At 35.1% G+C, this 27047-nt stretch overlaps 3 protein-coding genes and 1 non-coding gene across 4 annotated transcripts; 2 read left to right on the top strand and 2 right to left on the bottom strand.

Annotated features, from left to right (window-relative positions):
* Window positions 1-2649: 2649 nt before the first annotated feature.
* LOC138140123 (facilitated trehalose transporter Tret1-like) lies at window positions 2650-4930 on the bottom strand. The gene is made up of 2 exons (XM_069060887.1): window positions 4106-4930; window positions 2650-4050 (listed from the first exon to the last, which is right to left on the bottom strand). Exons 1-2 carry the CDS (start codon window positions 4179-4181, stop codon window positions 2732-2734), a joined length of 1395 nt encoding a protein of 464 aa, XP_068916988.1. The 5' UTR covers window positions 4182-4930; the 3' UTR covers window positions 2650-2731.
* A 1884-nt stretch (window positions 4931-6814) lies between these two features.
* CAH1 (carbonic anhydrase 1) lies at window positions 6815-14113 on the bottom strand. Its single transcript, XM_069060910.1, has 7 exons — window positions 13938-14113; window positions 13454-13488; window positions 8625-8816; window positions 7623-7741; window positions 7475-7570; window positions 7204-7425; window positions 6815-7153 (listed from the first exon to the last, which is right to left on the bottom strand). The coding sequence occupies exons 2-7, from the start codon at window positions 13485-13487 to the stop codon at window positions 7016-7018; spliced, it is 801 nt and encodes a 266-aa protein (XP_068917011.1). The 5' UTR covers window position 13488; window positions 13938-14113; the 3' UTR covers window positions 6815-7015.
* Window positions 14114-15774: 1661 nt separating this feature from the next.
* Window positions 15775-23502, top strand: LOC138140064 (uncharacterized). Its single transcript, XM_069060766.1, has one exon. The coding sequence runs from the start codon at window positions 22305-22307 to the stop codon at window positions 22842-22844; it is 540 nt and encodes a 179-aa protein (XP_068916867.1). The 5' UTR covers window positions 15775-22304; the 3' UTR covers window positions 22845-23502.
* Window positions 20598-20668, top strand: TRNAG-GCC (transfer RNA glycine (anticodon GCC)). Its single transcript has one exon. It is a non-coding gene; the product is annotated as a tRNA-Gly (tRNA).
* Window positions 23503-27047: the final 3545 nt, after the last annotated feature.

The raw sequence follows: 27047 nt of genomic DNA, 5'->3' as shown, positions 1-27047 counted from the left end.
ACGCAGATTTTTCGAACAGATGCCGTATCAATCAGTGGTAATAATAGTAATAAAATCGAACAGCGAGTATCCTTGGTACAATTTTTTTTTTCGTAATTAATCAAGGACCGACTTTGACCTAAAATTTATACATTTTGCATTAATGGTGGCCAATAATGTGTCAGATTTAAAGAGTAATGATGTTTTTGTATGGTGGTGTGGAAGTGAGTCTCAACGGTACATGTATTTAAAAATGGCCCTGAATGCTGTGACCATTTTCTTGCTACACAAGAGCATCCAGGGACAAGTTTACGGTGGAATTGTTTTTCACATTTTCTAAATGTTATTGCGTAAGAGTTTTGTCAATATGTTTGAACAACGGAAGAATTCTAAATCTGTCAAAATTTGTTTTTTTTTTTTTGGTATTTTCGAAAATATTCTGTCGTCACCGAAACGTGTCACAGGGTATCTAAAAATTTAAAATAATTCTACACATCGGTAGGCTTTACTGCTTTGTAATTTTCCCCAGATTAACCCATATTTGATTATATAATATTAAAAATTGTTATTTATGATATGTATCCACAGTATCACTATCATATATTTAATATTTACACATTACGACTACGATTCCATTAGGCGGTAAAATAAAAAAAAATGCTTAACATTTTCATCGTCACGTCACATTTGACCAAATAAAAATGCCAAATGGAAGAAAGCATTTCTCTTGAATCCTGTGGAATTTTTACGACCACAACTCCGCCTCTTCCATTTTTATTTTTAAATTTAATTTCTAGTTATCAATATTTGAATAGGTGCACTTTTTAGTAGGTGTTTTTTTTGTACATTAACTACCTATTTTGATCGGTGTCAGGTTTTTCCTTGGCCCGTGCTACGTATTTTCCTCTAAATGCCCACCCAAAACACGTCATCAAGATAAAGACGTCACATTTGAAATTTCTGGCCCTTGTCCACCTTCGTTTTTCACTTCACCCATTTAGTTTGCAATTTTGGACGTTTGCCTGTTGTTCAGTCGCGTATTGACGGAAATAATTGCCAGAACAACTCAATGCCAAGCTGTTAAGAGAATTATAATCGACCGATCGAGTGCAGATGATGCGAAATCGAGGTTGTATTAACCCAATTCAGTTAAAAAAAGACGGGGAATTTGGCACGGGTGCATCGATTTTTGGGCGAGGATCGTTAAAAAATTACATTCTTCTGTTTGCGTGTTTGTAAAAGATCCGATGGTTTTAAACGTGTTAACAAATAATGAGGCACATTAGGACTAATTAAATTCCAGATAAGTAACGATTACTTAACTACAGCAGTTACTGTTGTTCTATTGTGACACTGTCTATTATGCAAGTCTGAAATATACTTATAATAAGTCATCTGTACGTTTTTTGTAAAATTAAAGACGGTTCAGATTATCAAAAAGACGATTTAGAAAATGCATAAATACATTTATTGTTTGAAACGACGTCCCTGAAGCTTCCAAATCTTTTAAAAATGGTTTCGCATGTGCTTTTGACAGTTTTGACAAATTTTTCAAGACCTGTCAGAAATGTGACGTTGGGTGTGTTGTCTAGGGCAACGGTTCGTTATTATCTGCTCATTTTGCTTTACGGCAGTTAAGAGGCAGTTTACAAAGGAGAAAAATGAGAATTTATGACACTTGAAAACAATAATTGTCGATTATGGCCCTCGGGAATTTAAAAGTCCTCGTTCCTCGGGCTTTAAACATTCCCTCGTGCCATAATCACCTGATTATGCCCTTAATACAGTCCTTTTTTTTTTAAATCAGCTGTCAAAGTGTTGTCAAGTTGGTATGAGCAATTGAAAGTGCATTTCACAATATAGGTTGGCAACGTCGAGCCGTGCAATGTCATCGGCGCTGTCATTGCGCATAAGTGTCATTTGCGTTGAAAAATTAACGCACAAAATTTGAAAAGGTGCCTTCGTAGTGCACAGAGAGTGAAAAAACGGCCCTGATTCGGTACTGCGAAGAGCTGAAAGGTGACAACCCTGAATTGAGTAAAAAGGCGATTTGTGCGAAAGCTTCAAACATATTCAATGTATCGTATTAAATACCTATTTTCTAAATTCTCACTTATTTCCGTAAATACTTTTTTAAAATATTACGTTGGACGTCTGCAATCATATGTGATGGGTTTAAAACGACAAAATGTATTCAACCCCGAAAAAATTAACGTTTTCTTCATTGTTTAAACTGCAACTGTGTTCTACAAAATATTCTTTAAATACAAGTATGTACCTACATAAACCTACATTTCATTGAAACCTTTAACATTGATTACGTTCAACATTTCAATTACGTTAGACAGACTGACAGACATAACCTCAATTTTGACGTGGGGGGGTAAATGGGGGAAAGTACAGGTTTTAAGGCCTCGAGGGCAATTAGAAAAGCCCAATTTACCCAGAAACGAGTTGCATACAAAATTTTATTGTTTGAAACGACGTCCCTGAAGCTTCCAAATCTTTTAAAAATGGTTTCGCACTTGCTTTTGACAGTTTTGACAAATTTTTCAAGACCTGTCAGAAATGTGACGTTGAATGTGTTGTCTGTTATCTGTTATCTGCTCATTTTCCTTTAGGGCAGTTAAGAGGCAGTTTACAAAGGAGAAAAATGAGAATAAGAATGAGAGTTGAAAACAATAAATACATTTATTGCGTATTTTCTGTTAAGAAAACAGTTACAGTAGGTTTTAGGATCACAGCAATAATACTACAACTTGATTTCTCCCTTTAAGTACCTTTGGATGTCCTCTAAGGTTCTGCCTTTTGTTTCAGGTACGCAGAAAATGATGAAGACCAGTCCAAAAACACAAAAGACTGTAAAAGTGTAGAACGGCACGTGCATCCCGAAAGCTTCCGTGGTGCCGTCAAAAAACTTGGAAATGACACTAGCTATAAAACTAAAATAAACATCAGCTAGACACAGAGCGAACGCTTTAACATTCGTCGGGAACATTTCGGACATTATCAGTAAGGGAATAGTTTGAAGCCCCAGACTGAAAATAATAACGAAGCACAGCAGAGCTACCAAGAGGACAAAATCAAAATCGCGAGTATCGATCTTCGTGCAGTTCTTGATGTAGAGGTAAGTTCCGTTGATCAAGAGCGTCACTGCAGTCCCCGACAAAGAAATGATCAAGAGGGGCCTTCGCCCCGACGTGTCCACCATTAAAGACGAAAGCGCTGACAGCGCCAGCTGCACTGTAAAGTAAATGATCGTGGCGGTTCCAGGCGACAAAAAACTGTCCGATTTTTGGAAAATAGTTTTACAGTAGATCGTGATGGCAGTGATTCCGGTTAGTTGTTGCACCGTCCGGAGTCCCAGCGCGATAAAAACCGCCTTCCGGTTGCTCGCCTTGGTGAACAAATCCAGGAGCTTGCCGTTGTTCTGGTTTTGTTCTTTGACAGCCACGGACAGCCTCTCGAGTTCCACGTCGACGTCTTGCGTCCCGCGGAACTTCTGAAGGCTTCGCCGGGCCTCGGCGTGTCTCCCCCTCATCAGAAGAAAATACGGGCTCTCGGGGATCCACACGAAGGTCAACAGGAGAACCACCGGAATCGCGGACGACACGAACGCCGTGGTCGATATGGTGAGATGGCTGCCGAGGATGTTGATCAAAAGGAGGCCGAACACTATGGACACCGGGCACATGGAACTTAACAGTCCTCGGATTTTGGGCTCCGCGATCTCGCCGAGGAACATGGGGACGGCCGTGAAGGACAGTCCGTCTGTTAGTCCTGCGATGAATCGTGCGATGTGTAAAAGGACGGAGGTGTCGGCGAGGCCGATCATGATCCACGAGGCGAAGAATGGCATCGAAGAGAACAGGATCAGTCTTTTTCGGCCTAGAGTGTCGATAACTAGGCCTGTGACTATCGCGCCGAGAATTGCACCAAGGAGAGGCATGATCGCCAACCAAGATCCTTCAGTTTTCTCCAGGCGGAATTTGTAAGTACCGTTGTAGAGGATTGGAAGAGACGGTGAGGGCCATCCGTAATGCATTTCACTGGAAACTATTCCTAAAGTGCCTACAAGAATTTCACTGATTTTAATGGGATTTTAAAAGTACTGAGTGTTAGTTACCAGTGAGAGCTGCCATGTATTGGTAAATCCTAGTTCTTTGGGAGGCTTTTTCGGCGAGAGACGACGAAATTTGCATTTTCACACGCGAAAGATGCCACTCGACTGATCACATGAGTTTATTCAACTTTAATTAACTACTCTTTTTACACTAATCGAACGCATAATCGTTTTGTTGACCAACTGGTCAATTGTCTCGAGTGGCTCTCTTAAATAGATGCCTCGGAGGAAAAGTACAGAAGGTTTAATTACTCAATTTAAATTGATGGGAAGGTCTCGTCGTGGCGAAAATGTAACAGATTGACACCGTTTCTGACAAGAGCATTTTCCGTAAGGACCTAATGATTTTGAGAAATACAAAGTGATCAAGAAGGAGTGTTTGGGTTGGCAATACAATTAGGAATATTTTTTTTATTCAGCTATTTGCAACACTGCAAACTTGTTTGTTTTGTTGCTTTATTTGACAGATATTTGACGTAACATTAGCAAGGATAAAATGGTATGAGAGTAAAAAGTAACGACAAAAAGAAATTACACTGTGCTGAAAATATGCCAATCCAATGAAAATATCGTGTGAAAACAATCTTAAATAATGGTGTATTATGATGCGAGTCTTTATAAGAACCATTTTGTAGCACGCACGGGTTTAGGGCACGACGAGCTTGCGAGGAGTCCCATGAAGGAGTAAGTGCTACAAGATGCGCTATAAACGAGATATTTATCACACTATTTTTCTATTTTGCGCCTTTTTTAAATGATTTTTTTTTCAAATTTGGGGAATTTTATGGTGGTTGGTAAAACAAATGTTTTTTGTTATTTATATTGTTTGTTCAGCGTGATTTGGCGTTAGGCATTTGATGTTTGACATTGAAAATTACCAACCTTGAAAATGTAAACTGTACTAAGTCACTAGTCTATTACAGCACTCGAATTAGCTTTGTTATAAACGTAAAATAGAAAAATTAATGTGAAATATCTAGCGCTTTAATTTGAAATGTCAAATATCACGTGTCAATGATCCTGCCGTCAGTGTCAAGCCGTCAACAACCGGAAATTACTTCAGTTGTACTAAATTTATAAATAAAATTCAGTGTTACCAACCCAAACAGTTCTTTTTGATCACCTTGTACATACTCCAAAATGTCACTTCTTTTGTGTGCCGAAAATGTCAAACCATCGTTCGCATTGTCCGAATTAATCTTGGATACATACTCGTAGTAACTGGTAATTCTAGTGCAAACAAGAAGAATAGCGAGAAAACATGTTTTTCATTAACGTCATCAAATAATTTAAAATATATTTTTCCACCTTTGTTTATTGTTGGTACATTCGTGCAAGTTAAAATAGTACAGCAACGGTCGCAGCCGTTTTATTTGGCACAGATTCAGCCGTGCATAAGCCGCGAAAGACGTTTAATTATGTGAAAATACAAAACTCATCGTAAAATGTTTCTTGTCAAGCTCATGGCGTCAGATAGTATTTTTTTCAATTGGTCTGTGTTGTGATGTGTAGATTGTAACAAATCCAAAACAAAGAACTTGCATTTATTTCAACCCCCAAATTGCTTTATCCATTATTTTTGGCGATTAGTAGAAAACCAAACGTTCGTAGAAGACTGCGAAGTTGACTACGGATTGTTTTTGTTCGGTGGTACCGGACGTTTGAGGAGTTTCCCTAAATAGACAACAGTTGGAAAAGTTCCAGTTCGCCAGATGCGGCAAAAGGAAGAGGAATTGCTTTATTCCTGGTAGTAATGACCGATTAGACGAGTTTAAAGTTTGAAAGCAACAAAATAAGGCTCAGTTTTATTTATGAAACGTCAGAGTAAAACAAGATTTTTTGTCGTTTATTGACACTTTAACATATTTTCCTTGTCTGTCTAAAATTAAAATATTCGCCGCTTGAGTCACTAACGAGCAAACTTGTTTACAAACGACTTAAGTGGAATTTTTAATTGAATTTTTAATAAACATGTGTCATTAGAGAAATCAACGACAACTCTAGAGAATAAAATAATCATTTGATACACAGAGTGACACCAGTGCAGGGTAAGAATTTCGATTCGCTGTGATGATTTCTTCTATAGATTTTTTTCCAAATGAAAGTCGTCAGATTTTTTTATTTCTTATTTTCCTCCATCTAATCGTTTTCAATAATTTCTTTGACGTTTTGAGTTTAATTTTAGTCCCACTATAATTCTTAATTTAAAAAAATAACTTCTATGTGCAAATTGTCTATGGAATGTTTAATATGTTGCCTATCTCTGAATCTTCAGGCGTGAAGAAATAAAACGGGCATTCTGCATGTTGCAGTAGTACATTTATTTTAAATTTAAAACATTTTCTTATTTAGGAAATAATGTTGTAAGTAACAACCTGAAAAGTAAAAAGTAGCGCATGCTACACCGGCTGATAACTTTGAAACGTAAACTTTTATAAGATGGTAGACAACCAACTATACAGCAACTCGTTTTCCCAATAGTTTATTTTGGAGGAATTTTTCCTTTTTTACTGTGTTCTTAAGACAAATTCATCAGAGAAATTATGATCAATTAATATTCTAATCAGACAGTTGCCGTAATTATTTTGTAATTTATGTAATTAATCAGTATTACATATTTTTTAATTGTGTAATTTATTGGTAGAAGTTCTCATTACCTTGTTTAAAAAAAAAATCTTACGTCAGAAAGGCTTTATGAGACCAAAAGAAAACTACAATTTGATTTTTTATTGTTCAACATATTACAATGGCACGCCAGCCAGGTAATCTAAAAATAGATATCTACATGGTGTTTTTTATATAAATATGATAATTTTAAGGCACATTTGTGCGTTTTTGCAATTTTTTGCGAGAAAACTGCAATTATACTCTAAAATAAAAATACTGCAGTTTATGCCGAAATCGTAATCACTATTATTGTCGACACTCCCGAATCTCCCTCTTTCCCAAGGGTAACGTGGGTCTAAAATTATTTTTGACAAACCCCTGGAATTCGTCACAGGGACAACTATCTTCTTTACAGTAGCATTTCAAGTTTCGAAACACCGTCAACTGAAAAGAAACGCTTACAGATGAAATGAAGACTTACGCTTAACACCGACCTGCTCGTGGGAGACCTCCATGGGTTCTTTAAATACTATCCAGATGACGCACTCCGAACACGGCGGAGTCGTTAACGAACCCTGATAAGTGTAGTAACCACTTTCGTTCGGGATGAACAAACCGGGGTTCAAGGGGACTCCTATCTTCGCCGATTGCCCTTTAAACTCGATTTTGGGTAGTTGCGCCGTGATTTTGTCCAGTTCCAGATTTCTTTTACCCGTCTAGAGAAAATGTTAAAGTATTTTGTGAATTCGTAAGTGAAGTGGTTACTTTTAAAAAGACGCCTATAACACAAACACCGTCAGGATGCTTCGCCGCTTCTCCAAAAGAGTGATATCTTGTGGTGTTCCAATGGACAAGGTGTAGCTTAAAAAGTTACGGTTGGTAACTTGATTAGAAAATTATTTTGCAATGTTACCTCTCCTGCAAATTTTTGACCGTTCACGGTGTGCTCCGATCCTTGATCATTACTTTCACCCCAGTGACAGTGGAATTGTTCAAGGACATATTTATCTTCCAACGGACCTCCGTTTAATTCTACAACAATACAGAGAACAAAGAAGTTTTATAAGTACAATACAACGTTAAACATACAACTAGAATAGTTTCTGCTGAAGGCTTGTCAATCTGAATGACAAGAAAATATGAAATGTTATGAGAGAGGAAAACTTTCGCAGGGTTTATGGTGTTTTAAGTGTAGTGTCTGGAGCTGCAGCGTTCATGTCAATTTTTAAACAAATAAAACTTTCAAATTATTAACTTGGAATGTTACGGCAAAAACGAACGAGTCCTAATAAACAGATCGTAAATAAATAATATTAAAAAAAAATCTGCCAGAAACTGTCAGAAGAAGCTCTAAAGAAACTTTGCCTTGGTTTTTTATAGTGTAATGGAGATTATGTGAAAATGTGGTCTTGCAAATATACAAAGTATCTCTAAAAGAGCGTATATCAAGTGCTGAACTATGTAGCTGTCAAATCAGATGTCAACAGTCAAATGTCAGTTTATTAAATCTTAGCGTCCGATGTGAGTGCGAAGTCTTAGTTGTTTTGCTTGTGATTTCCCTCAGTTTTTCCACATTCTAATTACTTTTCCTCTTACAACAGATTGTTAATAACCTGTCATTAAGGACTTACATAACCTCTGTTTTTCTATTTGGTACCACAATATGCTCCAGAGCGGCAAAAATCAGATATAGGTATTCGAATTCCACAGGACTCTTGATATACATTCTTTGAGAGAGACTTTGTACATCTCTTGCATTATTGCCAACTAAGATTTAATAATTTCTTAAATGTTGTTTTTAGATTAGATTAGAAATGAAGAGCGGCACATGAAACGTCAAATTACGAGTAGTGCTGTTATTTCTCGCGATAGCAACATCTCATCCGTCACTTTTCGCACAAGATCACATATTTACCTGATCCCTCCCCGTTCACGTGAACTTTCCAGCAATACCCCGTATTGGTGACGTCTTCAGTATTTTCGGCGATGTACTTCCACGTCAGCTTCTTGTTGGTGTTCAAGCTCTTCAAGTTGACCTGTTGAATGTCGATCGGACTTTGGCGATCTCCCGCAGCTTCCGGGTAGCATTTCGCCCAAGTTTCAGGTCCTGAAAGCGCGTAGTTTCGTTGAACGAACGGTGATTTACATAATAACACATGCACATGTTCGTGCAACTCCTTTGTCGACAATAATGCATACTTAATAATAAAATTTGTCTGTTTGTATTTGAAGAATTTATGGCCGTTCGTCGGTGAATACATTCGTTACAAGGCCATTATATCTTGGTGAATTATTTCGCTGCGGTTTGTTGGCGGCGACACGCGTCTCTTTTGTCGTACTAATTGGAGTTAACGCGGTATGCAGGCACTTCCGAGGAAAACACGAAACCGCGAAATCGGACAAGATTTTGCAAGATTACGCCACGATTGTTGTGCGTAACTGGATTTAATTGGGAAAATTTGAAAGGTGATTTTATAACGGCTACGTCAGATGGATCGGGTCGTATTCGATCACGATTTGTTACTGTTACTGCTGAAACGAAACAAAAAATTATGAGACCGTAATGTGACAGACGTGTTTGTTCTGGGAAATGTTACGGTTAAAAATAGGCAGAAACTGGCGAAGTTTATTTTGTTTGGATTATTCGTGATTCTTGAAAACGCGCTTGGAAATTTTGCAGAAAAAGACAATCCAATTATCTATCTAACAATACAAGGTGACCAAGAAGGACTGTTTCAGTTGGTAATACTGAATTTTATTTTTAAATGTAGGTACAGCTGGAGTAACTTCCGGTTGTTGACGGCTTCACACGCCAGCCGCATCATTGACAAGTAACATTTGACATTTCAAATTAAATTAAACATGCTGATGAATGTGTTCGAGAGCCTAAAAAAAGAGTTAATTTATGTTTAGAGCAAAATGGAGGGCACTTGGAGCCTTTCCTTTTATTTTTTAGTAAATTGTGTATTTCGTTTCTACTTTCATAACGTGCCATTTTGTCGGTGTCAATGTTACGTCAAATGTCTGTCAAACCAACAAAACATATTGTAGGTATACGGTTGCAGTGTTGTAAATAGTCGAATAAAAAAATGTATTGCCAACTCAAACAGTCCTTCTTTCTTGATCTCCGTAAAAAGAAAGAATTAAAAAATTTAAGGTGTTGCTACGTACAATGGCGGACATAAAATTTGGTCCACAACTGTCATTCCACTCACGTATGCTGTAAAGTAGCCTTTAGAAACGAATAACCTCACTTCACATGTGTACATGTGTCAGTTAAATTGTGTCCGTTTTTTTTTATAATCAATTGTCAGAACAAGACCAGACTGTATACAAAAAATCATTGACATTTGGTCCAGTTCTATCTCATTTCACCCTAGATTTCCCCTAGATGATTATTGAGGTTATGTTATGTTTATGAGTGTGAGACACGTGTTTAATTTAAATTGTCAAATGTGACAATCGGTGACAATTTCAAAGGTCAATGTTCCAAACGTGATTTATAAAATTCACTCTTACGAATTTTCTGCCAACCTGACACTTTGGCAATTGATTATAAAAAAACGGACTTTATGTTCTTATGGGTGATAGTAATAAATTTCAAATTTTAATTCGCAAACGTCATTCATAATGACAGTACCTAAAGGTTAAACTACACGCAATTTTTGTGAAATGACAGGAAAAGGGCGGACGAAATTTTTTGGCCGGAATAGTGCCTACGTACTCGTTTGTATTTTTCACAATTTTTTATCAACTAATTACTTTTAATTTTGCTTCATATTTATCGTTATATTTGACATACGATCATTTAAATTTATAATTAGAGTAGGGTATGCTTTTGAAATTAGATTGGCAACAATGACTGTTAACAGCTTCATTTAAATTGTCAAAGTGACGTTTTAAAATATTTACTTTAGAACATAACATTTTTCTTATTGGGAGTTATTTTAAGAACGCTGAAAGGCAGGAAACATTCCATAGAAGCCTGCGTGAAGATTTTTGAAATGCATTCCCTAATTTTCCGGTTGAAAAACGCTGTAACTGTTTAGATTTTTTAAAACGCATTTGAAAATATGAAACGCCGAGTTACAGTTGCATCGAACACTTTAAATATTTGTTATAATTGTTAATAAAACTGCATTAGGTATTCTCTGGTGCTTCATTTCTTTTAAATCACAGATTAAAACGATTGAACATAAGAGAGAAACCTAACGTCAACTTGTTTACATAACCTCTAATTTACTCACCGAGGCAATTGACAGGATCTGCACACTCAACATTCAATGTTGCCAATCTAATTTAATTATAGCCTACTCTAATAATAAATTTAAATAATCGCTCGGTATCAAGCTACTGTCATCATTTAAAATGTCGAAAAGAACAAGTACCTTAATAATGTTAGAGAATTATGGCCTCAGTCCGTGCCAGAAGACCACGCCAGAACATAAATTTTACACTTAGGTACATATTACTAATTATAATTAATACTACTGCGTCAGGTACCAGATAGTGTTAACTAGCCAATTAGAATCGTTGATTTATGTCATTTGTTCATCATTATAGAAAAAATGATTTTCAAAATTTTGTTATTCATTCATTCATTCTGGACTAGTTTGCTTAGACTAAGGATTACAGCTGAACAACGTCATCTTCTAATAATAAAGAAAACTTTTCTTTTATAGAACTGTCACGATATTTCACTGTAACCTGCGTGGTCTTCTAAAAATTAGTTCGTAGATAATAATAGATAATAATAATAATAATTTCTTAAACAAATAGCTTTTCTTAAATAACCAACTCATACTCAACTGTCTAATTAAAACGACAACAGGTTCGTACTAGTCACTTGACTTTTCTTTTAATTAACGTTCATACTAAAAATTTACATTTGCAATTCGACCAAGACGTCAAAAATAAAATGCATTCACGTTGTTTTAACCTCCCCGTGGAAATTTTGCATTTAATTTGGTAGTAAACCTGTCTGTTGAATTAGGTTATATTTTTCCAAGTTTGAGGTTATAAATAGCGTCAATGTCTAGTGCATTGTTGTCAGTTTTACTAGTGTGTAACAGAAGAATACTCAGATTTCGCGAGAACAATATATGTTCATTTTGGTAGGTCCGCATGTCAGACATTTTACCGGGCATTTTAGTGACGGAAATCAGTGTGTCCAACGTTAAAAAAATAATTCATGGCCTCTCATTATGCCGAAACAACGTGAACGGTATAAAGTGAAATTAAGAAAATTGCTTTCTTGCGACTATTAAAAATCTTGTTTACCATTCGTTTCTTCTCTTGTTTGTGACGTTCAAGCGATACCACAATCATTAATTTATGCTATCAGAATTGACAGAGATTGGCATAACAATGCACTTCCGTCGCAGACGTTAAAACCCTCCTTACAATTATTATAATTTCTGTCCTCGGCAGAATTTTCTCGTGTTAATTCGGATGCAGATTGATGACAAAAAAGAAACGCATATTTACATGTGCATCGGTTGTTGCTTAATTGTTTCGAGTTAAAAAGGAAACGACGCACGCCACTGTTCAATCATGTTAATGTGTTTTTCCGGTGGGTAATTTGCCTAAAATATTGCTTTGTTTTGGTGTGTACAGACGTAAGAAGCGTAACAGCGTTCGAGTTTACGTAACGAAATTACAAACGAGAACAGAAAACGCTGTTAGAAAGTTTTACAACTGGACCACTTTTAACCAATTGCATTTGGTTTGAACACTGCGTTTTTTAATTTTAATGTCAAATCAGGTGTTGCCAAAAATCACCAAAAATTAGAATCAAGTAGGGACATTTTAGTGTTGTGCGAGAATTAAAAAAATCGATTTTTGGATTATTTTCAGAACAGTGTACGTATATCGGGTGTTCATTTAAATTTCTCTTCAAAGTTGGCGTTGAAGAGTCGTCAGTCTGCAGAGTAAAAACACAAAGAACGCAGAAAGTGAGGTTAGATTTAAATAGCTGATCCGTGGGGCGTTCACAATCGACTCTTCAACGCCAACTTTGAGGGGAAATTTAAATGAACACCTGATACTTTCAGTTAAGCTGCGAATTGAAAAAATGAAACTAAGAGATATTATTTTCTAGTTGTGTATTTTTAGAAAACCCAATAAATTATTTTTTATTTTTCGCATTAACAACAAAAAACGTCAAAGTAAAATGCGCATTTGCCATAAAAATTCTCTACAATCATACGTCACCATAAATAGCAATTCCTTCTTAATTACATATCATTTATTTAATTACCCCCACACAATAGAAAATATGTAATTTTATTGAAAAATAATCTTAGTGAACAAGGTTTCTATGGTCACAACTTCCACATTTTGACGTTTTGCTTTTACAGAATCCTGCATCATCTTTTCGTTGAATTTTCGCAAAAATTACCGTCACTGTCCACTTCCTCCGTTTCCATCGGAATAATCCGCCAATACAAACGAAAGGTTATCTCTATAAATATTTTGAATGAAGTTGGGGGTCAGGATATTATTAACTTATCTCTTAGCATCGCTTAATTTAAATTTAATTCGCCGTTATCTCATCTCGATCACTTTCATGCGTCGAAATTCATCGTGTTTTTAAATAATCACATTTTTTCGTTTTCGTTGCTAATCCGGCTCTGACAAGACTTTAAGCCGTCATTTGATTAATGCAGCTTTTGTTTTGGAAAAGAATTACTTATCACCGGTTTAACCGACTTAAGTCGTATTGATAATGGTATTTTTACTCACCGTTGAATTGAGAGTAACCCCATTCGACTGCCATACTGTAAATAAATAAATTTTATTGTTAAGATTTACTGCAACATAATCATTATAAAAATGTAAATTGTTGTCGTGACCTTTCTTTGCTTCAGAAGAGGGGGCACGCGATTTCACTTTGTGCAAATTTCAGCGATCTTATCTTGGTTGTCTTGTGAGGCAATACGAAACAAGTTTTGAGAAATCTGCATCGGGGTTGTTGCAAATGTGTCAATTTTGAAAAATAGGAAGTGTTGAGAAAATTTAAAAAAATCGCGGTTAAATGGAATGGAATAAGAAACGTCAGATGAGTGTTATGTCACTGAATACATTAGTGTTAATTAAATGTAAATCGTAAATGAGTAAATTGAAGGTAAGAAAATGTTGGTCATTAAGATGATTCAATTAAAATCGAATACATAATAAATTGAGGATTTTGCTGCAGTAGGTGTTAAAAAGCTTCCTAGGAGCTTACCTGAAGATTTCTTCGTCCAATCAAATCACGCCAACAGGTGTGCACACCAAATCGAACAAGTTGAAAACTAATAAATCCCAATAAGTGTGTTCCACACAGTTTTAGCGAGACTCTCCCCCCACTCGCGTCAGCCAGACACAGCTCGAAAAGAAGAAGCAAAGCTCCGAAGAACGAGTCCGAGTCATTTTATTTACTACTCTGAGTGTGGATGAGCAGAGTGTAACGCAACATGTGTGCGCTCCAATAAAACCATCGAACCCAAAAGCTGATCGATTGTCTTGCATGAGGAACTTCAAAACGCGCTTCTTTGTGGCTCGTCCCATCCTTGACCTATTTTTGCGGATTTTTGACGTTTTCAAATTTCAAATGTTTCGCACGACTGGCGATTCTATAAATATTGGGTAGAGAAACAATTATTCTGTATCAAAGTGTATTTAAAGAACGGGGCTCTCCGGCTTGGCGTGATGTGCCCGCCTCTAAAATAGGCAATGAAATCGATAAGCTTTGTTTATCGAAATGGCCGATCAATTGTGCAGATAGGAGCGATGCAGTTTTTTGGTGACGTGTTAATTTGTGTCTTATTGATTCATTAATGGAATGGAATGGGCAGGACGAAGATGGGACTGCTGATATTGATTGTCGATGGCTCACTGTCATTACAAAGAAATGAATGCCAGTAAAGTTTTTCCACCTACTGTCAAATTCTCACTTTTATAATTCAACAAAAATTGAAAAAAAAATTTCTATACTGACAAGATTTCGAAGTGATTTCTTAATTTTTCTTCTGCATTGGGCGAAAAATTGGCGAGTTCAAAAACGCTAGCAGTACAAACGAAATGATTGATTTCTTGTCAAATTAGCATCAATTACAGAAAAATTTGTTGTAAAATTAATTTAGTGTAAAAGTAGCCTTTATCGTACCGAGCCATACAGAGAGTTAATGAACTTTCCAAGATGTTTTATAGAGGTCATTCTTGTTTGTGGATTGTGGGGCAAGGTTGACGATGCCTTCAAGATAGTAATTGGAATAATTACGCCTACACCTGTTTATGTTGTGAGAAAAAGCATTTGATTTTCATCAATTTAACACCGGTGGTCGATAATTTGTTTACACACGTGCTTTACAGTAATTTTATTAATTGCCCATGAAACCACTTGTCTTTTTCATTTTTGACTTGCTTTGAATTTTTTTATTTTTGCGTGTAAAGAAACTGGACAAATATTATAATTGTCTGTTTATTTTATTAGGTCGATAAATCCATCTTTTAGACAGTTGATACTTAAAGTTTAATCGTTCAATCAGTCACTGGTAATTAATCGTACGACGCACTGTCACGGTTTAATTTATAGATTTTATTTTAATCGTTTCACTATTCACTACTACCTAGTATCTATGAAAACGTAAAGTATTAAAAAATCTAGAATTGCGAAACTCCACACCAAGATAATGCTTAAGCAATTTCAGGAGAAAAATCCTGGTATTTGAGAGCTGATCAACAATACAATACAATTTTTTTTGGCATAAGGGAAACAGTATTAAAATTGAGAAAGGTGTTTATTTAATTAAGCCCCCAAAGGGTCAAGAGTAGTCAAATTTTTTCCTTCGGAATGTATAAAACTAATATTCTAGTTCTAGATAATACAGGGTTATTATGAATGTTTCTTACATCGTAGTTGGCTGTGAAATTTGGCACCTACAATACATAGTGTAACTGTACTATAAAAAAATACTTACATATAAATATAAAAGTAAATTGAGGTGATTATTTGGTTGCGTAATAATAATGGTCTTTAAGATAACGTAATTTAAAGTAATAATAATTAAATTCAAACCCGCAACAAATTTCGTCTATTCGATTGATTAAAATTTTATTGAAAAGTGACAAGACGGCCAGGGAATTTTCGCCGTCACCTGTCATTCAATTGACATGAGATGTAAAGCGACCCTTACGTACATATTTGTAACCTCACTTTCTGCTATTCCTTCCTATTACAAGACTTGTCATTTTGACGCTGACTGACTTGCATGAAAACGCGGTTCTTCATTTCGTGCAATCTATTGTCTGCACTTTATTGACCTTTTTGAATGAAGTATATGATAATGACAAATTTTTGGATTTCAATTGCAACAGTCAATCATAATGACAATAAAGCATGGACTACATCAATTTTTTTTAATTGACATGAAAGTAACGGCCAAAATTCCGTGGCCGCGACTGTATAGAGGACAACACTAACATACTCGTCATTGTTGAGTTCTATATTTTATAATAACATATTATTACGATAAATGTATCCTGTTTTAGGGAATAAGTCATTTTTCTTGTTGCTAAAATAAGAAAGTGTTTATGTTGACGTGTAAACAAAATACGGGGTGATCAAGAAGGACCGTTTGAGTTGGTAATACTGAATTTTATTTTTAAATGGTACAACTGGAACTGGAGTAACCTCCGGTTGTTGACTTCACGCTGAAAATTGTTGTTCTGTAAAGTCCATTTAAAAATTAAAAAACTACCCATCAGTTTCTTTAGGTTGGTAAAATTTAAAAAACCCTAGGTAGTTATTTTTTCATACTATGTTGGTAACTATAAATTATGACATTTATTCGATTCAAAATAAAATTCAATTGCTTTGAATTTCGTTCAAATTGTTTTATTGTTCAGCACGTTTCATTTGTTTATTAATTCTTATTATTTTTACTTAAACATGGCCAGAACAGAATTCACAGGAACCCCCGATAATAAATTTCTCAACAAATTTTACACTAGACAGCGTTGCCGATAGTAATTATCGAGGAAAAAGCGACGTTGGTGGTTTTTTGATTTTTGAATGGACTTTATGTATTTCAAATTTAATTTATTTCTATATTCTAAAGTCCAATTTTTACCCTTTTGCGATGACGTCATTATCTAGTAACTTTACGTATGTTTGAGCTAGGATCAGAAACAAATTTGAATTGATCATAAATAACTATAAATGTGTCAAATTTGTTGACAATTGCTTCGAAAGGTTATGTTTGTAATCAATGTAATAAGTGAAAGAAATTAAAAATTGTCAAATTGACAGGAGCATAAAATAACCTCAAAGTGACCATCAATAAATAAACGTGCCTATTTTTTTTGTTTTTTTCTGTTTCTGTCGTTTCAATAAAGAGAAAGCGAGGAAGGAAATCGTGACGTCACCTCAAAAGGGTAAAAATTGGACTATACTATACCGTTAACTCTCATAACTCTCATACTCTCATAACCTACCATTTTGTGGCTTTTAATGTTACGTCAGATATCTGTCAAATAAGCCACATATCCGGTTGCAGTGTTGCAAATAGCCGAATAAAAAATGTTCTTAATTGTATTGCCAAATCAAAAAGTCCTTTTTGATCACCCCGTAAAAAAGTCTTCTAAAAGAATATCCAGACGCTTCTTAATCTCCAATAAGCTTTTCCTTTCTTTAGTACTTAAAAGATTTACGTGTAGAAGCTCAGTTTAAAAGATTTTGGTAAATTTTTTACTTGATTTTGGTTAACGATACGACATTTTGACCGTTTACAAATGATCAGATCAGAAATTTTGAACCTTATAAGAAATTTGTTGGTAAAAATATATTCATCTACATATTTCTTTTATTGTACAAAACGATGTATTTATTCTTCGCATCCTGCAATCAGCTATGATTTGGATTGTTCACATTCTCTTAACAAGATGATACAGTCGATTGCAAAAAAATCGAGTACATACATCAAATTTTCTATAATGTAATAATTCATCCTTCTTTTTGCCAATATTTTTGTTACCGAGACAAGCAAAATGTCAAAAATGTTTATTTCTTACGTCAGACATAATGACATTTCTTGTGTCAGACATAACCTATTTGAAAAAGCATGCCATTAAGATATCTTGCGTGCCATTAAAAGTCAGAAAAGACTGATTTACATGTGTTAAAAATAGGAAAATTCAGTGCTCTTGATTTTTATGATGTACTCGATTTTTTTGCAATCTACTGTAACGGGCTATTAGTTGTTACAGTTGGTTGCAAAAAATCGGAAACTGTCAGAATAAAATTGTCATATTTTTACAATTTTTTCATAGTATGAAACTTTCTGACGAGAGATAGGTTAGAATTCACGTCAAAATTCTGAATTTTTTTTTAATGTTTCATAGGTATTGTCAAGTAGACAATTAGGAAAATTTTCGTTTCCCGTTTTTTTTTGCAACCAACTATACCTACAGTATTGTAAGGAGTCAGTAACTAAAAATAAAGAAATGTCATATTTTCCTAATGTGAAAAAAATTCCTTATTTCTTAATTTACACTTGTGTTAAAAATAATTACATAATAATTAATTGACTAATTAAGTTGTCGAGAGATGATCAGAAATATTAACAACAGAATTTGACCATAACCAAAAATGACAAATAAAATAATGACTCTATTATCAGATGTCCTTATGCGAAACAATGTCCAGGTATCTATTTTTACATTGCTGTGTTCTCTCAAGCGTAGAGAGAAAATATGTACCAGGTGAGTGTTTATTAAAACGTTGCCATAATAAAATTGCAGTAAACTAAAACTCAACACATTTACAATTTATCAAATTGAACAGTTATACAAGTCTAAATAACAACCTCTGCTTGGCATAATGATCGCGATTTTATTAGACCATAAAATGCGGAAGCAATCATTGCAGACTGTAAAATAAAAAACTTATCTGAGGTATGCAACCTTTTATACGTCCTTGCTTAAATGTTTATCTATCTATGAAAACGATCTTCTTGACGTTGACCGAAATTATAAATTGTAATTTTTAACTCGTCTCAACTCTCCTCGATTTATATTTAGTGGCGCTGTCTGAATATTTTGAGACAACATTTTTTAAATTTCACAATTCAATTAGTCGATTAAGAATTTTTCTCGAATGACATTCTTGCGCGAGACTTGCGTAAACACGTAAGGTTGTAAAAGCAGCACTAAATCCGTATCAATCCGGTTGTTCGTGTTTTTTCCGGGAAGGAAAAATCGTTGATGTCTATATTATTGTGGTCGGCAAATGAAACCATCAAAGCTCTTGCTTTTATAATATTTATTAATAAAAAGGACGTACAACGTGATGAATTATTCACAGAGATTACAATGATTGTAACTGTGCATTGTTAATGAATGCCATTGGGAGATTTGTAAAAATCTGGTAAAGGAATACCTCTGTCTTAGCATTTATGCTAAATTGCAGAGGACTAGGGTGACTTTTCAAAGTGTCACTTAAACGATTTTAAAAACAATTAGCACATAAGAACTGTAAAAAATCCAACCGGAAATTGAATTAGATATTTAATTGTTACTTCGTAATTATGTAATTGTTCCTTCGACCATAAAAATAAATTTAAGATATTAGTATTGCCTTAGTAATTTAATACCATGAGACAGCTCAGATCCATCATTTTTATGACCTAACTGAACATCATGATGATAATCGAAAGTCAGTCATCACCAGTTCGTTACAACAGTATTTCTTTGAAAAAAAACGCGATTTCGCTAAACCAACAGTTCTGTAATGCACTATAAACCTATCAATATTGAAGAACTGGATGGCGATTTGCGAATAAATCACCTTCCACAACGGCTGATTGAATAAAACTACTCCGACCGGAAGCTATCAGCGATGAAATATATGTACATATCTTGTCGAATCAAATGCAAAACACTTCAATACTGTCGACATTAATTGCTATTCTTTCGACGTTTTATTAAATATTCGTTTCCTGGGACAGTGTTCAGCCGGGGTCACTAATGACCGCTCCAAATTAACCGTCTTGCAGCATCTCCGCAGAAATTAACAGTCATACTTTTATTTGGAAGGATAACTGTAAGTCGTATTCATTAATCAATTAAATCGGCGTCTTCAATTTTCGATTATCAGTCATGTAAGGTGCATAATTTTCATATCAGATAATTATGTTTTTATTTCATTTGAATCCAATAGTGACTCGTTAGTGGCGGATTGTGTACGGTGTAATTAGACGTGTGAGGATAATGACAGTTTTTCTAAATTAGTACACTCCCTTTGTAACTGTAGAGGAGACTGAGAATTGAGCCAAATATGGAAAGAAGGATTTTGTTCGGATTTCGTTGTTAAAATGTTTTTATTATCGATTGTGCCGATTAAAATATAATTAAAAAGTTCTAGGAACGCCGAAATTGCAGAGATAATATATTGGACTCGTGGGGCGGACCCCCACAGAGGCGCAGTCGAGTCTCACATTGTCAGTAATAATTATATAGCATTTTGTCTCTGGCTGGGGTTCTGTGAAAAGTAACCATCACAGGAGCTTTGCAAATTACAAAATAATATAATTATTTAACGAGTTCCTGTGTAAATTGGGCTCTTTATGGCATGAGTGGGCCCTTTAAAGCCCCTTAAGGGCTTCAAATCGCTTAAGATCTTTAGAATTAGCTTGACGTTTCATTTTGACAATTTGTGACATTTGTCAAAATTCGTTTACATAGGAGAAAATTCTCGAATTCTGACAGTATTCAACAAAAAAATACATTATTTAGAGAACTATACTAAGTAAGTTAGGGATTTAGGTATTCACATTAAATTATTAAATAAATAATCAAAATCTTTAATTTTGCTGGAAGTAACAAAAAGAAACCACATAGAGCAACAGCATCGGTGGTTCAGTGGTAGAATGCTCGCCTGCCACGCGGGCGGCCCGGGTTCGATTCCCGGCCGATGCAACTTTTTTTTTGTAAGACAACTGTCAATATTGTTAATTTAGTATATTACTGATTTTGATTAATCGAAGACCAAAGAAGTATTTTGAAACGCAACCGTTAATTTCACGGTTTAGTAATTTAAACAATAGTTAGAGTAATTGTGAATTGATATAAAGCGTCCATCTTGAATGTATTCATCAGAATTATTTGTTATTAGGAGTGGTATTGTTCGTCTGATACATTGATATGCTTAATTATTGCACATTCATCTGTCTAAGTGTTCTTAACGCACAAATAGAATGATCTAATTAAAACCACTAACCAATCCATTATCGACAAAAACAACAATCAATGAAACCCAATCTATCATTAATTAAGACCGGCACTATCACCGAATTATGTAGGACAAAAGACGAAGCAGCTTAAATTTCGTGGTCATTCAAAGAGGAGATCTGATTTAGTGGAGCATCAGCGCAATTTCTTTGCCTGTTTTATTAATTTTGCTGGAACATCTGTTCTAACCTCAATGTTAATTAAAATAATCGATCCTTTTATGAGGCCACTCGTAACGGTACAATTTTCCGTAGAAAACAATTAAACCATAGGTTAATCCAAAACATATGTCACTCGACTTTATTGCAACGATTCATAAATTATTTCGAAAATATCAAAAAACACCAGAGCGGAGTGTTTTACGAGCGCGATAAAATCTCCTGGTCCATATGACGTCCTTTTTTTCACATCCTAGAACCAAATTGATAACATCGTGGATTAGAGGAATGCAAAATGGTGCTTTAACACTTGAACGGGTGTCAGAAGCACCTAATCTTTGTCACCTTCTCAATATTCATGATGGCGATCAAATACTCGTAAAAAGTTGTTTTTGCTGCTTGGGGCTGTCGTTGTGTAAATTTTTTTAACGGTCCGGGACAACATACAGAAGCCGAACTCGAGATATTTATCGTGGATTTTGCCATTTCCGTGATTCGAAGCCGTTATTAACTTTGAAAAATGTCAAACACAAAAAAAAACTGGAAACGCCATTAAATCTCATCCATTTATAGGGGTTTCAAATCGGGCGATCTTGCTGGTCCGGCAGAATCATTCTTCTGTTCCTCGACCAGCGCTGCCTTAAAATGTGGTCTTCCAAATAATTATTTGAGATGTAGTAAGCTGTGGCACCTTAGGTTATTTTTGAAAAATTTCCTGGATTAAGAAAACGAAATTCTTTTGGTTTAACATCTAACAGAAGAAATAGCCAGAAGATGACTGGGTGAATTTCGAAGGAGCCTTCTGCGGCGTTTGTCACACCCATAGCGCCACCGTCCATCACTAACCGATCACCTAGACAGTGGCAATGGCAAAACAGAAAAGCCTCGGAGCCGCGGTCGCCGAACGCTACCACTTCTTTGATTTAACACCTAACACACGCTCCTCATCTTCAGTCGGCTCCGAGACATTGGCAGCATCCCGTCTCGAAGAACCTGTTCTTCACGAGTCCACGCGCGAGTGAACCACTTAACCCGTCCAAGAACCGGAACATAAACACTCACGATGTCTCCTGCCTGGAAGTAGTGAGCACGCGCCTCGTTAGTTTGTAACAAGTTCGCTGTGCTTGCCGAGTGTTTTATGTGATGGAAGATTCTCCAACCAGAAGATGTTCCTGCGCCAGAACGACTACTACCATCAACCCCGCGAATCCTCCTCGGACGGATGTCTCTCGCCTAGGGTATCCTCGCCCGACAGCCACTACACCCTAACTCTTTCCAGTCCCATATCGATCTCCTCCGATCCGGGAATGTCCTCGCAGCCCTACACCCCCAACTACTACAAACAGGACAACTCCTGGAGCCACTATGGGGAGAACAACAACATCTACGGATACAAATCCACCGACCCCATCAACTCCTACGGAAGCCAAGACTTTTACAAAAGCTCCTACTCGAACACCTGCAAGTACAAGAAGGAACCCAAAAAGGGATTGCCTCCGCAGGCGGGCATGGAGGTGATGAAGAAACGAAGACTAGCGGCTAACGCGAGGGAACGGAGAAGGATGAACAGTCTGAATGACGCTTTTGACAGACTCAGGGACGTCGTTCCTTCGTTGGGGAACGACAGGAAGCTCTCCAAATTTGAGACGCTGCAAATGGCGCAAACTTACATAGCGGCTCTTCATGAACTTTTGCAGAGGGACTAAAGTGTGATACACCAAATGGTTTGTTATAATTTATTTATTTATTTATTTAAATTAGTGCAATACGAGACTACTGTCTTGTTCAGAAAAAATAAATAAACGGGCTCGGGATTTGCCTAGATCGTGCAATATTAGATATTAAGAATATCAAGACGTGCAATATTTTATGTCGATATTTTTAATCGTAGGTTTAGTGTGTACGCTTCTGTAACTGGTTAAAAATAAATAAATAATTATGTGATGCTTGTACAATATATTGTAAATAATTATTACATTTTGGAATTTTCATACGGACGTTACAAGTGCAATATTATTAGAGTGATTGGTTGGAGGGGTCAGTGCAATTAATTTTATGAATAAACTAATTATTATTTAATTAATTTTAGCACACAGTATTGATGATAAGAATTTTGTGCAATATTTTACATAGTTTGTTATTTTTTGAATTTTTTTTATTTATTTACCTGTTTCTACGTGTTCTTTCAGTTTTGTTTTATTTTATTTTATCTATTTTTGTAATTATGTACGATATTGTAAATTCCATGAGCGTTTTATGTTCCTTGTGTATAATACTTTTTTACCAAATGTATCTCACTAAGTGCAATATTTTTAATAAATTTGTTTTTCAGTACCGCTGCTGAATTATTTCTGGAAAATATTTAAAAGCTTCTAAAAAATTTCACTTGCCGTTCGTTATCGCTCAATGCGGTTTACTAATTATTGTAAGATGCAGTTTTAACGATTTCGTCTTAATTAAAGCAAGCTGCAGCCGCAGTCTTCAGAGCTAAGTGATAATTGGTTTGCAGAGTTTAATACATTTTCAAAGTGACTTCTGCAGTACCTGTGCCTTAAAAAACATTTGTTATGTATTTTCCAATAAACTAGTTAAAAACAATTTATCCTAAATTAAGAAATACAACAATTCTTTTTTCTTAAGTTGTAACTGATGACTAAAGTGAATGTCTACGTTGAGTTTTTACTAGGTGAGCAACTATTATAGTGGAAATGTGTACCAACCGGCCAATTAAAATATGAAAAACACTAATTCATAGTGTCCTAACTGTAAACTTGGCAACACCTACACATATCATAAATTGAGGATGATATTAGTGGGTATAAATTTAAAGATTTCGCTAATATCGACCATAAATTTCACAAATTAAGAATTTTTTTCTTCGGGCATCACCAAATAGGAAAATGAAGTAGCCAGGAAGACAAAATCGAATTTCTATGGTTTTGTTCGTGCGGTGGCATTTTTTGCAAAAACTGGCCTCGTTCTACACTAATAAATAATTCATTCGGTGTAAAATAGTATTTAGCAGAGTTATGTGCCAATAAAAAAGTGTCGGCGATAAATTTTGACGCCGGTTTAGGTAGATACAGCTTTCGTGTTTTTTCTGGTCCGTAATAAAATTATGTTTTGTTTAAATAATAGTAGATTAGGTTATGCTGTCAAACTACCATTCCATAGAAAAGGTCCGCAGAGAGTGCCAGATAATGTAAATATTATAATTGCGTGGAGAATCATTATGATTGGATTAGCATTGTCGCATACGTAATTAGAACGTTGGGGTCTGCGTCACGTCTCTGATGGATTTATTTATCTTCCGGTCGAGATGGAGCCGAGATTCTTTTAATCGCTTCATAAGTGTTCTTCCTCGCGCATCAACCGTTACGAGGAAGAGTGGCGATAATGGAGAGACATTTTTCCGATTTGGCATAAATCATTCGAATCTAGTTGTGGGTTTTGGGTCATCCCGATAGATTAATCAACGGTTCGGAGGATTTTGAAAAGGTTAAGAGTTTGTGCAATAAGTTTTCGTTCGGACACTAACTTCTGACACTTATTATTGCGTGCAAAAAGAGAAGGTAGAATGTCGACAAACAATAAATCTCGCCGAAGATGTCGGTGGATTTTTATATAGAATCCTTGATTTATTTGGAGAAAAATGTGGCTTTTAAAATGGAAAAAGTGGGACAGGTTTTTAGTAAAGTCACTGACATATGGATTTTGTGCATATTTTAGTTCACCTAGCGACAGCAGCCAAAAGCTTCGGAGAAGAATCCCCAAGTTTGTAGTTTATCGGGAAAGTAAAAATGTAATTGTAAATCTTGAAAAATGAGAGTCTGGAATACCAAATATGTGAATCTACAGAAGACGTTAAAAAGTGATCTAGTCGTTCAAAATTTACAAATGAGACAAAACGTTTTTCATCATCATACCTCTGATTTCTATGGTGTACCATAGAAATCAGTGCATCATACCTACCTATACGAATGGGTTTTTTTAACACTTTCTTTATGTATTTAATATAATGTATAAATAAATAGATTTTGTTTAATCGTTTACATTCGTTTACACGTTCATTCCTAACGAAGCAGCTGTCTTACCTAATTCAGAAGACGGTAATTTACATTTTGAAAAATGCCAAATAATGAAATTTCCAAATGACAAGTTTGACCTGTCAAATGTCAAAATTACAAATGAGCATTCATGATTGTTTCACATTCGGAATATCTATGAAAATCTGACATTTCAACCGGCAGTATTGTGATTTGTCATAATAAATCTATATTAGAAGTTTCGCGGCAGAACGCGAACTAATGAACGTTTCTATGGTAATAAGCAAAAATTTTGAAAGTACATTCAAAACAATAAATCTACGTTTAAGATGTTGGCATTGATTTGAACAATTCAAACTCTAAATTTTTATTTTTGCAGGATGTCGAAAAGGTAAGAAACTTTAAAAATTTATATGTTTAACATAGACATTCCGTTTATAGAGGAAAACCTATACCAATTTACTACAAAATTGAAATTTTTGTTTTGAGTGTACTTACAGAAATATTAGCGCCACTGTCAAATTTGACATGGGAGTTCTTACATTATTTTTACTACAAATTAATGACGAAATTGACAACAAGACGAATATTTAAAAACAAAACGTCACACGGCAAACCTGACATCAATCTAACAAAAAAATATCGTGGTTTGTTGCGTGTTTGTGATTAAAACAATCATGATTTCAAAATGGCCGTCGACCCACTTGGCCCTGAAAATTTAAATTTAAGTTGGTAGTACGGCCATTTATGGTAATTTTAGAGTTCTTTGGTTTACATTTCGATTGTCAAAAAATGATCAAGGTCGTCAAGTGGCATCGTTATCGTTTACTATTCAGTCTTTTCTCAAATTTTTCAAGTTTTAGAATAAGAACAATGTCGTTTTTAAGCGTTACAGTACCACGGTGTAACATTAATAATAATAAAACGTCTTTATTAAAAAAAAAACGCAGGGTGAAGTGACGAAGTTTAGCCAAAGATTGTTTTTAGAGATATTTAATGTTTAATTGTATAGAGAAAAGACAAAAACAGACAAATCACTCATAACAAAAAAAAAAAAAAAACGAATTTGTTAAATTCTAATTAAATTGATTTGTTTGGCTGTTGAGGAATAATTTTTGAAAGTTGAGTTTTGCGGTTTTCGTGAAATCAGTTAGGTATGTAATTTTCTTCGTTGAAAAGTTTACTTTTTTTTTGTTTACCTTCAGTTCTTGAATTTAATAACTTTTTTTCTAGTTTTGGCGAATGAAGATACTTTTGTAGGTTTTGTTCTATAATATACTCGTACATACAGGGTGACTTTGAAAGTTGTCCAGATATTTTAACCAGTGGTAGAACTCCACAATAGGTAACGATTGAGCCAATAATGCCTTATACAAATGTTGATATTTTTCGACAAAAACGGGCTAAAAGTTTTTCAAAAAAAGATCGAGAGCCACTGAATTTTATGAAAAAATGAGTCAAGACTTTTTTGTTGTAATTTAATGCAAAATTAAATCACTTGGATTTCTTGGGCACGTCGTGCTGAAACTTTCATTGGAAACGGCATTTTGAGTAGTTACTCTTTGATCTTTCATTTTATGCTTTTACTCATAATTACAGTCTTTTTACTTTGTTATTTAAGCCTTTGTTGTTTTCTGAATAAGTTGCAGGCACTATTTTATTATCTCTTTACGAATGACAGAAAATTGGTTGCCTGTCAAAACTGCCCGCCAAATTTGAACATTTTCAGCGGTTCCCAAACAAACTGATTCCTTTGATTCTCTTGTAAACCATTAATATTTGTATAAGGCAAGTTGGTTTACGCGTATCTCTCAAAGCAATTAAATGTTAGGTAATGGTTTTCAACCGAATTATACATTCAAC

This window comes from Tenebrio molitor, chromosome 1, assembly GCF_963966145.1.
Source record: "Tenebrio molitor chromosome 1, icTenMoli1.1, whole genome shotgun sequence".
In the NCBI taxonomy this organism is placed as follows: Eukaryota; Metazoa; Arthropoda; class Insecta; order Coleoptera; family Tenebrionidae; genus Tenebrio; species Tenebrio molitor.
This window is presented reverse-complemented; position numbering and strand designations above follow the sequence as displayed.

Coding starts and splice junctions, on each gene's coding strand:
- LOC138140123 (XM_069060887.1), bottom strand. CDS start 4,181: ATGCAAATTTCGTCGTCTCTCGCCGAAAAAGCCTCCCAAAGAACTAGG. Junction 4,051..4,105: donor ATACATGGCAGCTCTCACTG/GTAACTAACACT, acceptor AAATTCTTGTAG/GCACTTTAGGAATAGTTTCC.
- CAH1 (XM_069060910.1), bottom strand. CDS start 13,487: ATGGCAGTCGAATGGGGTTACTCTCAATTCAACG. Junction 7,571..7,622: donor GTCAAAAATTTGCAGGAGAG/GTAACATTGCAA, acceptor TAACTTTTTAAG/CTACACCTTGTCCATTGGAA. Junction 7,426..7,474: donor TTATAGGCGTCTTTTTAAAA/GTAACCACTTCA, acceptor CATTTTCTCTAG/ACGGGTAAAAGAAATCTGGA.
- LOC138140064 (XM_069060766.1), top strand. CDS start 22,305: ATGTTCCTGCGCCAGAACGACTACTACCATCAACCCCGCGAATCCTCC.